The sequence below is a fragment of the Schistocerca gregaria genome, chromosome X (assembly GCF_023897955.1).
Source record: "Schistocerca gregaria isolate iqSchGreg1 chromosome X, iqSchGreg1.2, whole genome shotgun sequence".
NCBI lineage: Eukaryota > Metazoa > Arthropoda > Insecta > Orthoptera > Acrididae > Schistocerca > Schistocerca gregaria.
In genome coordinates this window covers 678,578,900-678,592,593 of record NC_064931.1, presented here as the reverse complement: position 1 = coordinate 678,592,593, position 13,694 = coordinate 678,578,900, and the positions used below count along the sequence as shown (strand labels likewise).

General features: G+C 45.6%; 1 protein-coding gene across 1 annotated transcript in view; it reads left to right on the top strand.

Moving 5' to 3' along the window:
• Positions 1-13,694, top strand: part of LOC126298873 (SET and MYND domain-containing protein 4-like) — a 160,270-nt gene that overhangs the window by 13,146 nt on the left and 133,430 nt on the right. Inside the window, exon 2 of the mRNA XM_049990389.1 lies at positions 13,520-13,662. Within this exon, the coding sequence (XP_049846346.1) occupies positions 13,520-13,662 (143 nt within the window). The remainder of the gene's footprint in view (positions 1-13,519; positions 13,663-13,694) is intronic.

Sequence of the window (13,694 nt, the reverse complement as noted above, 5' to 3'; positions counted from 1 at the left end):
TCGGTCAAATGAAGATCCTGAATGAGGACCCTTTCAAACTAGATCAGGTCCGGATAACGCTGTCTGACACAAGTACACATCTTCGTATCCTTCACAGTGATCATTCAACATCTGACGCTGTTCATCCTCGTGTATGCACACCCAGGCCTGATACGAACACAAAACACGGACAACACTAATGCACTCCAGTGGCCATCTTACCTCTCATAGAGTACTGCACTTCAAGTTGTTTACATACCCGCCGATGGCCCTCCCGGTTAGCCGAGCGGTCTAACGCACGGCTTTCGGGAGTGGGAAGAAGCGCCTGGTCCCCGGCACGAATCCGCCCGGCGGACTTGTGTCGAGATCCAGTGAGCAGGCCAGTCTGTGGATGGTTTTTAGGCGGTTTTCCATCTGCCTCGGCAAATGCGGGCTGGTTCCCCTGATTGCGCCTCAGCTACGCTATGTCGGCGATTGCTGCGCAAAGAAGTTCTCCACGTACGCGTACACCACCATTATTCAACCACACAAATATAAGGGTTACACTCGTCTGGTGTGAGACGTCCCCTGGGCGGTCCACCGGGGGCCGAACCGCACAATAACCCTGGGTTTGGTGTGGGACGGCAGAGGGGTGAAGTGGACTGCATTAGTCGTCGTGTGATTGTGGACCGCTGCGGCAGGGACGGAGCCTCTCTGTCGTTTCTACGTCCCCGGTTAACATACAATACATACCCGCCAATGGTATGTAGGTGTACAAAGTTACGTTGACATCCGTCCATGTCTTCTGGGTACTTCACATTTTTTTGTAAGACAGTGTATTTTGAAGAAACTGTTACGTTAAAAAACTGGTAGTTTAAAATCCCACAGTCTCACTTCGTTTCGTGATAATGAACTAATTATCTTTCTTTCTATCATTAACCATTATTGTTATAATGTTTCGAATCTAAGTAACCCAGGTTTAGAATCTGTACAGAAAAATGAAGTCCCCGCTATTTCCCGTCTGCTGCACTTCAGCTCGTACATTTCTGTGAAAGAAATGGGGCTAATATATCAAAGTTACTTTTAAAGCCGGCCGGCCGAGCGGTTCTAGGCGCTTCAGTCCGGAACCGCACTGCTGCTACGGTCGCAGGTTCGAATTATGCCTCGGGCATGGATGTGTGTGATGTTCTAAGGTTAGTTAGGTTTAAGCAGTTCTAAGTCTAGGGGACTGATGACAGATGTTAAGTCCCATAGTGCTTAGAGCCATTTGAATCATTTTGAAGCCGCAACAAAAGTCATATCTACGTCCAGTCATGACTGAACCGATTTTAAAGAGCTGAGGTGTATGCAGTGTCACGCTGTGTTCATATGGTATATTTATCTATAAGACAGGTATTCCGTCCTGTTCACTGCATTATGACCACTGCCCATCGCGAGCTATTCGCGTGATGTAGTGAGCATCCAGGGGAAGTGGTTGTAAGACAGCGAAACCACGAGTAGGCGAGAAGTGGTTCGGCGTAGACATCGAAAACTTACCCGCTCTGTAAAGCAGTATAAAGGGCGATGTATAGCAGCTCTAACGACGCAGTACAATACTCCAGCAGGCACAAATATTTCGGAGCACACCTTTCAGCATACTTTGTTGAACATGGAGGTCCGAGCGAGCAGGACGACTTGCGACGTAGTGGTTATGTTGACCCTTTCTACAGAAATACTGTTTACACACCTTACGGTGATTTATTCTTCTGCAGTCCAGTCCACACGAATTCCCTGTTAAAAAATAATTAAGTTCCTCTACTGGAAAAGCTGTAGTAGAACCAGTAACATTAAATCCGGTGAGTGCAACAATTTTTTTCAGTATCATGTTAACTGAGTGACTGATTGAAAGGCAGTGTGTGACTGGAAACTTCTATAAAATAGAACTTAATTGATACAAAAAAAAACCACTGCAAGCCGGTGCTAATCTTAATTTCTAGTTTCAGCACTCACATGCAGTCAAAGTCACTTGTAACAGCCATCTTATGCTAACTAACCAAACCCGTTTACAAAAAGTTTACCAAACGGATTAACTGTGACAGAATGGTCGCTCAAGTATTACACAACCCGACCACGACGAATTTTCATTTTGCGTTTACGGCTTGTAAACATGCCACGCTGATTATGGTTATTCAAAAGTCACAGTTTAGGTATTAAAATAAGAATTCATGTGTTCGTTTCTCTCACACGTTCGCATCCACTTTTCAGTTTTAATCGTTCCTCTGCAAAATTATCCCGCCTATTCAGAGATCGTTGTATCTGCATCCAAACATGATGACCGCAGAGCTCCGAATGACTCTTTATACTTCAGAAAGCAGTTCTTTAGCCCATCCCATATTATAGAAATTCCATAACTATCTGTCTCTTCCCGCTCCCGGGTTCCCGGGTTCGATTCCCGGCGGGGTCAAGGATTTTCTCTGCCTCGTGATGACTGGGTGTTGTGTGATGTCCTTAGGTTAGTTAGGTTTAAATAGTTCTAAGCTCTAGGGGACTAATGACCATAGATGTTAAGTCCCATAGCGCTCAGAACCATTTGAACCATTTTTTGAACCATAAATATCAAACTAACTCCATCTAAAAATAACAGAGTTATTGTAAAATGTTTCTTGTTTTCCCAGTCCCCTTAACTCGCTAGCTGTAACTTACAATATACCCCTCAGAGTGTAACTCACTTTCTCTGTACAATCACAGTTTCCACACTAACTTGTAGTCAGTTAACAAACATAACAATATTCATTTAACATCCTGCTTTTCATTCACACCATCATTCACATTAATAAACAAACTACCAATAATTAAATTGAACAATTACTTACCCCCAACCACGCCCACCCCCACCCCACCCCGGATGGCGTCACGTGTTTTCCACAACCTGCACGTGGGTCCCCCTACCCTTCCCCTCTCCCACTTACCCTATTGGCAGGAGATTCGAATTTTGGCGCGAATATTGTCTAGATTCTTTAATAATAGCAACAAACCATGGGATCCTGCTGCGCCTATCACGCCTTCTTTTATACTCTTAAGGATCCGTGAAGACATAATCAACCCAATTCCGCTATTTTATGTGCTAGATGACCGTCGGAAGGACGGAGACAGTCCTCGTGAGCATTATTCTTGTGTACGGTATAGAACAACGCATTACTTGTGTAATTAGGACCGTTCCATACTTCAGTTACCCAACCAGAATAAATAAAGTGCACTAACCTAACCTTCCTCTCCTGCATCTGGGTAGTTTCCATGTGTTGGTGAGTACACTTGGGCTTTCCATGCAGAAGGGCCAAGCTTTAGTCCCAGAAAGGGCACCGCCATTTTTAAGTTCCTGTCAATTGCAAGAGCCTCTGGTGGGATGATTGTGTTGTATAGGAGCACTTGCGCTTTCCGTCGAGGAGGACCAGGGTTCGAGCCCCGAAAAGAGCATCGCCATTTTTAATTTCCCGCCAATTCCCAGGTGGAGGGTGGGGTGGGACGTCAGCCCAGTCTAGGGAAAAAGAAATTCACACCGTAATCCGAAATTCCCGACAAAATTCGAAGTTCCCGCCAATAACGTAGATGGGGGTAGGGGATGGGAGGGGGAGGGTGTGAGGACCAACGTGCAGGCTGAGGAAAACATGACGTCATCTGGGAGTGGGGAATGGGTGGGCATGGTTGGGGGTAATTAATTGACCAATTTACCTAATTTGTATATCAATTTGATATCGAAATTGCACCAAGATCCACATTACCCTACTACTAGCGAGTACTTCCATCCTCTGCTCCGTAAGGACTGTGCATGTCTGCCCTTCCCTCCCAAGAATAATGCTCCAACTCCTGTCCTCTCCACACAGTAACAAACATAATAGTGTTCCCATTTGATGACAAACTGAAGCAGGGCAAAAAGGCTCAGCAGTGTGTACAGGTGCTGCCCTCTATGCAACACCTATCATACAGGCATTTCTACAGCCAAAATCAACACGCTCACGGCCCAGTAAGAGGCGGAAAACCCGTAGTGTTGTTCTACCTGGCCTATCCACAGCTATATTGACTACAACGTTTGCAAATGAAGGTCATAAAACTTCAACCCGACTCTCTTTTACCTTGATGTCTCTAATATATTTAAATCGTTGCCCTACAGACCTTCTACCATGACGGCTTGGATGCCATATTGTGTGCCTACTCTTTTGGCAGAGGGTGACACTGTTCAATGACTTCCAGCGCCGTACGCTAAGGGATGCAGACATGGGTTGCTATGTGAAATATGCGTTTTATGACGCAGTCTAAAAGCACTCTCATTTTCTACACTCATTTTAGATACACCATATATATATAAAGAGCTGTGCTATTTACATTGGTACAAAGCATCTGAGCATGGCTGACCAGGAATGTTGCTAAACCTCCGTCTTTTCTGGACATGGATTTTCGAACTGAGGGTCTTATATGAGAATTTCTAGTGCATTAGGCGATTGTTCTTCAACAGCCACATTTACAGAATAAGTAAATTATGTACCATCAGAATAACCAAAGCTCAATGTTTCTAAGGATTCTGATAGATATAGAGGGGGAACCTGCCACAAGAAATCTGAACCTGACCGACAAAAACTGATTTCACTTTTTGAATATACGATTGACAATTGCTCTAAATTTTTACCCTCGATATGTTGGCGAAAATACACGTTTAATTCCGGAGGTCCGCATAAAATATCATCCGAAATTGTGGTAAAAGTATTCTCTGAAAATTATTTCGAGCAATTAGTTGTAAATGTGTGTGAAATCTTATGGGACTTAATAACTGCTAAGGTCATCAGTCCCTAAGCTTACACACTACTTAACCTGAATTATCCTAAGGACAAACATACACACCCATGCCCGAGGGAGGACTCGAACCTCCCCCGGGACCAGCCGCACAGTCCATGACTGCAGCGTCTGAGACCGCTCGGCTAATCCCGCGCGGCGAGCAATTAGTTCATGAGCCCATGCGAATAGTAAACGGCTGTGAAAACACACTTGACCTCTTAGCAACAAATAATCCTGAGTTAATAACGAGCATCAAAACCGATACAGGGATTAGTAAACACAGAGTTGTCGTAGCGAGATTGGTTACTGTAATCCCCAAATCCTCCAAAGCTAAACGAAAAATATACCTATTCAAAAAAGCAGATATAAATTCACTTGATGCCTTCCTGAGCGACAATCTCCACTCATTCCATATTAATAATGTAAGTGTAGACTAGATGTAGCTTGAATTCAAAGAAATAGTATCCGCAGCAATTGAGGGATTTATACCAAATAAATTAACAAATGACGGAGCTGATCCATCTTGGTACACAAAACGGGTTAGAACACTGTAGCAGAGACAAGGAAACAAACACGCCAAATTTAATAGATATAAAATACCCAAGATTGGTGATCTTTTACAGAAACTCGAAAAAAAAGCGCGTACTTCAATGCGAGATGCTTATAACAGTTTCCACAACGGAACTTTTTCTCGAAACCTGGCAGAAAATCCAAAAAGATTCTGGTCGTATGTGAAGTATGTTAGCGGCAAGAAACAATCAATGCCTTCTCTGCGCGACAGCAATGGAGACACTATCGAAGGCAGTGCTGCCAAAGCAGAGTTACTAAACACAGCCTTCGAAATGCCTTCACAAAAGAATACGAAGTAAATATTCCAGAATTCGAATCGAGAAGAGCTGCCAACATGAGTAACGCAGAAGTAAATATCCCCGGAGTAGTGAATCAACTTAAATCACTTAATAAAAGCAAGTCTTCTGTTCCAGACTGGATACCAATTAGGTGCCGGCCGCGGTGGTCTCGCGGTTCTTGGCGCGCAGTCCGGAACTGTGCGACTGCTACGGTCGCAGGTTCGAATCCTGCCTCGGGCATGGATGTGTGTGATGTCCTTAGGTTAGTTAGGTTTAAGTAGTTCTAAGTTCTAGGGGACTGATAACCACAGCAGTTGAGTCCCATGGTGCTCAGAGCCATTTGAACCAATTAGGTTCCTTTCGCAGTATGCTGATGCATAAGTTCCATACTTAACAATCATATACAACCGTTCGCTCGATGAAAGATCCGTACCCAAAGACTGGAAAGGTTCACAGGTCACACTAATATTCAAGAAAGGTAGTAGGAGTAATCCACTTAATTACAGGCCCATATCGTTAACGTTGATATGCAGCAGGATTTTGGAACATACATTCTGTTCGAAAATAATGAATTACCTCGAAGAAAACTGTCTATTGACGCAAGTCATCATGGGTTTAGAAAACATCATTCTTGTGAAACTCAACTATCACTTTATTTACATGAAGTGCTGAGTGCTATTGACAAGGGATTTCAGATCGATCCCGTATTTTTGGATTTCCGGAATGCTTTGACACTGTACCACACAAGCTGCTTGTAGTGAAATTTCGTGCTTATGGAATATCGTCTCAGTTATGTGACTGGATTTGTTATTTCCTGTCAGAGAGGTCACAGTTCGTAGTAATTGACGGAAAGTCATCGAGTAAAACAGAAGTGAGTTCTGGTGTTCCCCAAGATAGTGTTATAGGCCCTTTGCAGTTCCTTATCTATATAAACTATTTGGGAGACAATCTGAGCAGCCGTCTTCGGCTCCTTGCAGATGACTCTGTCGTTTATCGACTAATAAAGTCATCAGAAGATCAAAACACACTGAAAAACGATTTAGAAAAAAGATCTGAATGGTGCGAAAAGTGGCAGTTGACCCTAAATAACGAAAAGTGTGAGGTCATCCACATGAGTGCTAAAAGGAATACGTTAAACTTCGGCTACACGATAAATCAGTCTCATCGAAAGGTCATAAATTAACTAATTCCCTAGGTATTACGATTACGAACAACTTAAATTGGAAGGAACACATAAAAATGTTGTGGGGAAGGCTAATCAAAGACGTTTTATTGGCAGGACACTTGAAAAAGGAAACAGATCCACTCAGGAGACGGCCTACACTATGCTTGTCCGTCTTCTTTTAGAATACTGCTGCGCGGTATGAGATCCTTACCATATAGGACTAATGAAGTACATCGAAAAATTTCAAAGAAGGGCAGCACGTTTTGTATTGTCGCGAAATATGGGAGAGAGTGTCACAGAAATGATACAGAATTTGGGCTGGACGTCATTAAAAGAAAGGCGTTTTCCGTTGCGACGGAATCTTCTCACGAAATTCCAATCACCAGCTTTCTCCTCCGAATGCGAAAATATCTTTTTGACACCGACTTACATAGGGAGAAACGATCAGCACGATAAAATAAGGGAAATCAAAGTTCGTACGGAAGGATATGTTCGTTCTTTCCGCGTGCTATACGAAATTGGAATAATAGAGAATTGTGAAGGTGGTTCGATGAACCCTCTGCCAGGCACTTAAATGTGATTTGCAGAGCATTCATATAGATGCAGATGTAGATGTAGAATATTTATGATAAAAATGCCGTTGACTAGTCTTATCGAGGTATTAGTCAGACAGAGTGTGATTATGACAAAGTGCACAAGATACCCTGGTGAGCCAAAACATTGTGACCAGTAACCACCCAGTGAAAGGAAAGTATGTAAGGTGTTAAAAAAATTTGTTCATATTTGGAAAGGTGCTTGTATGGACCAAAAGACGACATAAATGTCCAGTAAACACTACCTCTAAAATGCATGCTTGATGAGTTAAAAGCACTTGTTCATATTCTCTAGCCGGCAGCGGTGGTCTCGCGGTTCTAGGCGCGCAGTCCGGAACCGTGCGACTGCTACGGTCGCAGGTTCGAATCCTGCCTCGGGCATGGATGTGTGTGATGTCCTTAGGTTAGTTAGGTTTAAGTAGTTCTAGGTTCTAGGTGACTAATGACCACAGCAGTTGAGTCCCATAGTGCTCAGAGCCATTTGAACTATATTCGCTAGTGTGAAACATAGCTCTTCTAATGCAAGTTGCATTATTGTCCATGGAGAAAGCATGCAGTAAAAATATGTTAGTGTTGTTGTTGTTAACCGTATTCACAGTTTTTGGTAAGTGCTACGCATATATTAGTTCTAGTTGATAAATTTACGAAATAATTTTACATTGTAGTTTTACATAGCAGCTGGTAATGGCAAACATGATCTGTTATGCTCTGGCAAGTGGGAGGAACCGCCGATCCCGTGTCCTTTATGCTCTAAAATCTTCAGAACACAGGGTACAATCAGCACAGTTATATAGCAATCTATCCCAGCGTGATTCCCTAAAGCGTCGGAAACAACCATGTCTTACTATGAGCTGACACCATATGGGGGACCTCCGTTAGCAATGGCTCACAAGTTTAGGTGGTATGTAATAGCAAGCAGTTTACGATAGAAGCTCTGCTGTTTCACAGTAACAGAATAACGTGTTCTCATGTGGTTACTGGTTTCTGTAGGTCTTTCGTATTCGGAAAGAGCTTGCAAGACAAGAGATGTGTTTTTCGTTAGAGAAGATGAACAAGTTTTCATACCTCGTAGTGTATGCATAAGAGCCCACGTTTAGTGGACAGTTTTTCCTTGGTCTGCATCATACTACCACCTCTCAGAGTGTGGAATACTTTTTAACACCCTTTATAAGCGGAGCAGAAATGAATGAGGATTCATTCTAGCGACGGTACGAGCCGCTGACATTTGCAGCGGGCATATTGTTATGGCACGGAGCCTGGTAACAAGCGTCTCGTAAACGGCCAGCTGATCGTATGTTCGCATGCCACTTCCGTGAACATTTCTGGAAAGTGGTTGAAGGGTTGTGAAACCACGAGTGTCGGACGTCCACGCCTCATGACAGGACGTCCAGATCGGTGGTTTTTCCACGCCTTGATGCAGTATAGACGACGATCTCTGATAGGTCCAGCGCACATTGTTCGACATGGAGCAACACAGCAAACGCTCCTATGTTGACCGAACGACATCATCAGCTACGAATGCAGTGGGTACGAAATCATCGAGATAGGACCGTGGAGCAGCAGAAACGTGTCGTCTAGTGGCATAAACCATGTTTCTTCTTACACCAGGTCGATAGCCGTTCCAGGATATGCCGTCACGCAGGCGAACGACTAGTCGAGACATGCACTGCGCCACGGACGCTGGCTGGTGAGGACGATACTATGCTATGGAGGGTTTCCTTGTCTTCAATTGGACCTACGGCAGTAATCTAGTGCACCATGATAGCCGCTAACTGCGTGAACATTATTGTGGACCACCTGCATTTCTTCATGCTTAATACCTTCCCCGACAGCTAAGGCATCTTCCAGCAGGAAAACTGTCCTTCTCACAAGGCCAGAATCGTGCTACAGTGGCATGATAGTGACTCCATGCTGATGTCTTGGACACCAGATTCGCCTGTCTCTACCCGACAGAGTATATCAGAGACGCGACAACCCCACGCTCACTGCCACCGGTCCATAATTTACGGGAATAGCAGGGCATGTACGTAGACATTTGGCGCCACGTACACATGAAAACAAACCAGAGGCTTGTCATATCCATGTCACGCAGAACAGCTACTGCATTGCTCTCCGTAGGTGGACCGACACACTATTAAGCAGATGGACATAATCCAGAATGAGATTTTCACGCTGCAGCGGAGTGTCCGCTGGTATGAAACTTTCTGGCAGATTAAAAGTTGGTGCAGGACCGAGACTCCAACTCGGGACCTTTGCATTCCGCGGGCAAGTGCTCTACCAACTGAGCTACCCAAGAACGACCCACGACCCGTCCCCACAGCTTCAATTCAGCCAGTACCTCGTCTCCTACCTTCCAAACTTCACAGAAGCTATCCTGTGTAAATTCCACAACTAGCACTCCTGGAAGAAAGGATGTTGCAGAGACATCGCTTTGCCACAGCCTGGGGGATGTTTCCAGAATGAGATTTTCACTCTGCAGCGGAGTGTGCGCTGATATGAAACTTCATGGCAGATTAAGACTGTGTGCCGGACCGAGACGCCAACTCTGGATGGTTCAAATGGCTCTCAGCACTATGGGACTTAACATCTGAGGTTATCAGTCCCCTAGACTTAGAACTATTTAAACCTAACTAACCTAGGGACATCACACACATCCATGCTTGAGCCAGGATTCGAACCTGCGACGGTAGCAGTCGCGCGGTTCCGGACTGATGCGCCTACAACCGTTCGGCCACCGCGGCCGGCCCAACTCGGGACCTTTGCCTTTCGCGGGCAAGTGCTCTGCTATCTGAGCTACCCAAGCACGACTCACGACCCGTCTCCACAGCTTCAATTCAGCCAGTACCCCGTCTCCTACCTTCCAAACTTCACAGAAGCTGTCCTGCGAAACTTGCAGAACTAGAACTCCTGAAAGAAAGGATATTACAGAACCATGCCTTTGCCACGGCCTGTGGGATGTTCCAGAATAAGATTTTCACTCTGCAGCCGAGTGTGCGCTGATATGAAACTTCATGGTAGATTAAAACTGTGTGCTGGACCGAGACTCAAACGGACCTTTGCCGCCCGAGTTCGAGTCTCGGTCCGGCACACAGTTTTAATCTTCCAGGAAGTTTCAGATGGACATAATGTTTCGGCCCATCAGTGAATGTGCCAATGGCTCACAAAATCCGGCAAGCTCGTAAGCCGCAACGGCGAATTTCACTCGGTTGTGCGGCACCTGATCAAACTTCACCGCCACTAATCTGGTACCGCTGGAGGACAGGTGTGCAACGCATACTCCAGTAAGAGACGAAAGGAACATTTCTCTTCCCAATGAAAGTATTTTTTTGAAGATACGACATTCGTGATTCCCAATTTGGTTCAAATGGTTCAAATGGCTCTAAGCACTATGGGACTTAACATCTGAGGTCATCAGTCCCCTAAGTCTAGCTACTTAAATCTAACTAACCTAAGGGCATCACACACATCCATGCCCGAGGCAGGATTCGAACCTTCGACCGTTGCAGCGGCGCGGTTCCAAACTGAAGCGACTATTACCGCCCGGCCACACGCCCGGCTATTCCCAATTTGAACGAAGCATATACACTATCTGATCAAAAACATCTGGACAGCCCCATGTTATGCAACACTGACCACCAGGTGACACGAGGGGCGGACCCGTCAGTATGAAAGGCGGCAGGGAATTTCTGTTGTCAGTAAACAATCAATAACAGCAGAATGGATCGCTGAGGAGAGCTCAGTGACTTCGAAAATGGAGTAATCATTGGATGTCACCTGAGTAACAAATCCATCACGAACATTTCAACCCCTGTAAAGTTAACGAAGTCGACTGTTGGTGATGTAAATGTGAAGTGGAAACGTGAAGGAACAGCCACAGCGAAAGAAAGACGAGGCAGACCTCGTCTGCTGACGGACATGGACCATCGTGCGGTTGTAAAATGTCGCATGAAGTCAGAGGAAGGAACCAATCATGAATTTCAAAGTGGTGCCAGCAGTTCAGCTAGCACAATGACCGTGTGTAGCGAGTTGAAAAGTGGTCGAGCATCTCCTTGTAAGTCACACATTTCTGTAATTAGTAGTAGTCTACACTTGAGATGATGTAAATAGCGAAGTCACTGGATAGTGGATGATTGAAAACGAGTGATTTGTAGTGACGAATCACGCAGTACGCTATGACAATCCGACGGAAGGTCTGGGTTTGACGAATGCATGGAGGACATTACCTGCCGTCATGTGTAGTGCCAATAGTGCAGTACAGAGGAATGAGGTGTTACGGTATTGGGGTGTTTCTCCTGCTTAATATGTAATCCATTCACTGCGCTTAAGAAAACTCTAAATTCGGAAAGAGATGAACACATTTTACAACACAGTGTGCTATAAACAGCAGAGGAACCGTTCGGAGAGGATTATTGTTTATATCACATTGACAGTGCATGCCATAATGCAGCATACTTGAGGTAATCGTTTGTGGACAATAACATTCCTGAAATGGACTGGTATGCCCAGAGTCCCGACCTGAACCCAGTGGAACACATTTGGGCTGAGTTAGAGCATCGACTTCGCTCCATACCCCATCACCCAATATTACTACCTTCTCTGGTTTCAGCTCTTGAGAGAGAATGGGCTCCATTTCCTCCACAGACATTCAGCCACCACATTGAAAGTGTTTCCAGCAGATTTCAAGGCATCATAAAGTTGAACACTGGATATACTCCATATTAATGTCCACTGATAGGTGCCCAAATACACTACTGGCCATTAAAATTGCTACACCAAGAAGAAATGCAGATGATAAACTGGTATTCATTGGACAAATATATTATACTAGAACTTACATGTCATTACATTTTCACGCAATTTGGGTGAATAGATCCTGAGAAATCAGTAACCAGAACAACCACCTCTGGTCGTATTAACGGCCTTGATACACCTGGGCATTGAGTCAAACAGAGCTTGGATTGCGTGTACAGCTTCAACACGATACCAAAGTTCATCAAGAGTAGTGACTGGCGTATTGTGACGAGCCAGTTGCTCGGCCACTATTGACCGGACGTTTTTAATTGGGGAGAGATCTGGAGAATGTGCTGGCCATTTCAGTATCCAGAAAGGCCCGTACAGGACCTGCAACATGCGGTCGCGCGTTATCCTGCTGAAATGTAGGGTTTCGTAGGGATCGAATGAAGGGTAGGGCCACGGGTCGTTACACATCTGAAATATAACGTCCGCTGTTCAAAGTGCCGTCAATGTGAACAAGAGGTGACCGAGACGTGTAACCAATGGCACCCCATCACGCCGGGTGATACGCCAGTATAGTATAGCGAAGAGGAATACACGCTTCCAGTGTGCGTTCACCGCGATGTCGCCAAACAAGAATGCGACCATCATGATGCTGTAAACAGAACGTGGATTCATCCGAAAAAATGCCATTCGTGCACCCAGGTGCGGTCGTTGAGTACACCATCGCAGGCGCTCCTGTCCGTGGTGCAGCGTCATGAGTAACCGCAGCCATGGTCTCCGAGCTGACAGTCCTTGCTGCTGCAAACGTCGTCGAACTGTTCGTGCAGATGGTTCTTGTCTTGCAGACGTCCCCATCTGTTGACTCAGGAATCGAGACGTGGCTGCACGATCCGTTACAGCCATGCGGATAAGATGCCTGTCATCTCGACTGCTAGTGATATGAGGCCGTTGGGATCGAGCACGGCGTTCCGTATTACCCTCCTGAACCCACCGATCCATATTCTGCTAACACTCATTGGATCTCGACCAACGCGAGGAGCAATGTCGAGATATGATAAGCCGCAATCGCGATAGGCTACAATCCGACCTTTATCAAATTCGGAATCGTGATGGTACGCATTTCTCCTCCTCACACGAGGCATCACAACAACGTTTCACCAGGCAACGCCGGTCAACTGCTGTGTGTGTATGAGAAATCGATTGGAAACTTTCCTCATGTCAGCACGTTGTAGGTGTCGCCACCGGCGCCAACCTTGTGTGAATGCTGTCAGTTAAATTTCGCCTCTGTAGCACGTCATCTTCGTATGTGTGTCAGGGTGAAACATTATCTGCTCCTGATCGCACAAAAGAATCTCAGTTGCTCGCAGCGCTAGGAATGTTTTATTTTACTTGACAGAAGTATTGTTTTGCAGATGGACTGGGACCCGGACGCAGTGCTGGCAGCGGTGCGCGGTCTGCCAGAGGCGGCGCAGCTGGCGGAGGAGGTGGCGGCCATGCGCACCGACCAGGACAGGGTCGCCCGCGTGCTCAGGCTGCCCTGCCTCGCTAACCTCCGGTGCGTACCAGCAGCGCTGCAGGCTATGAATA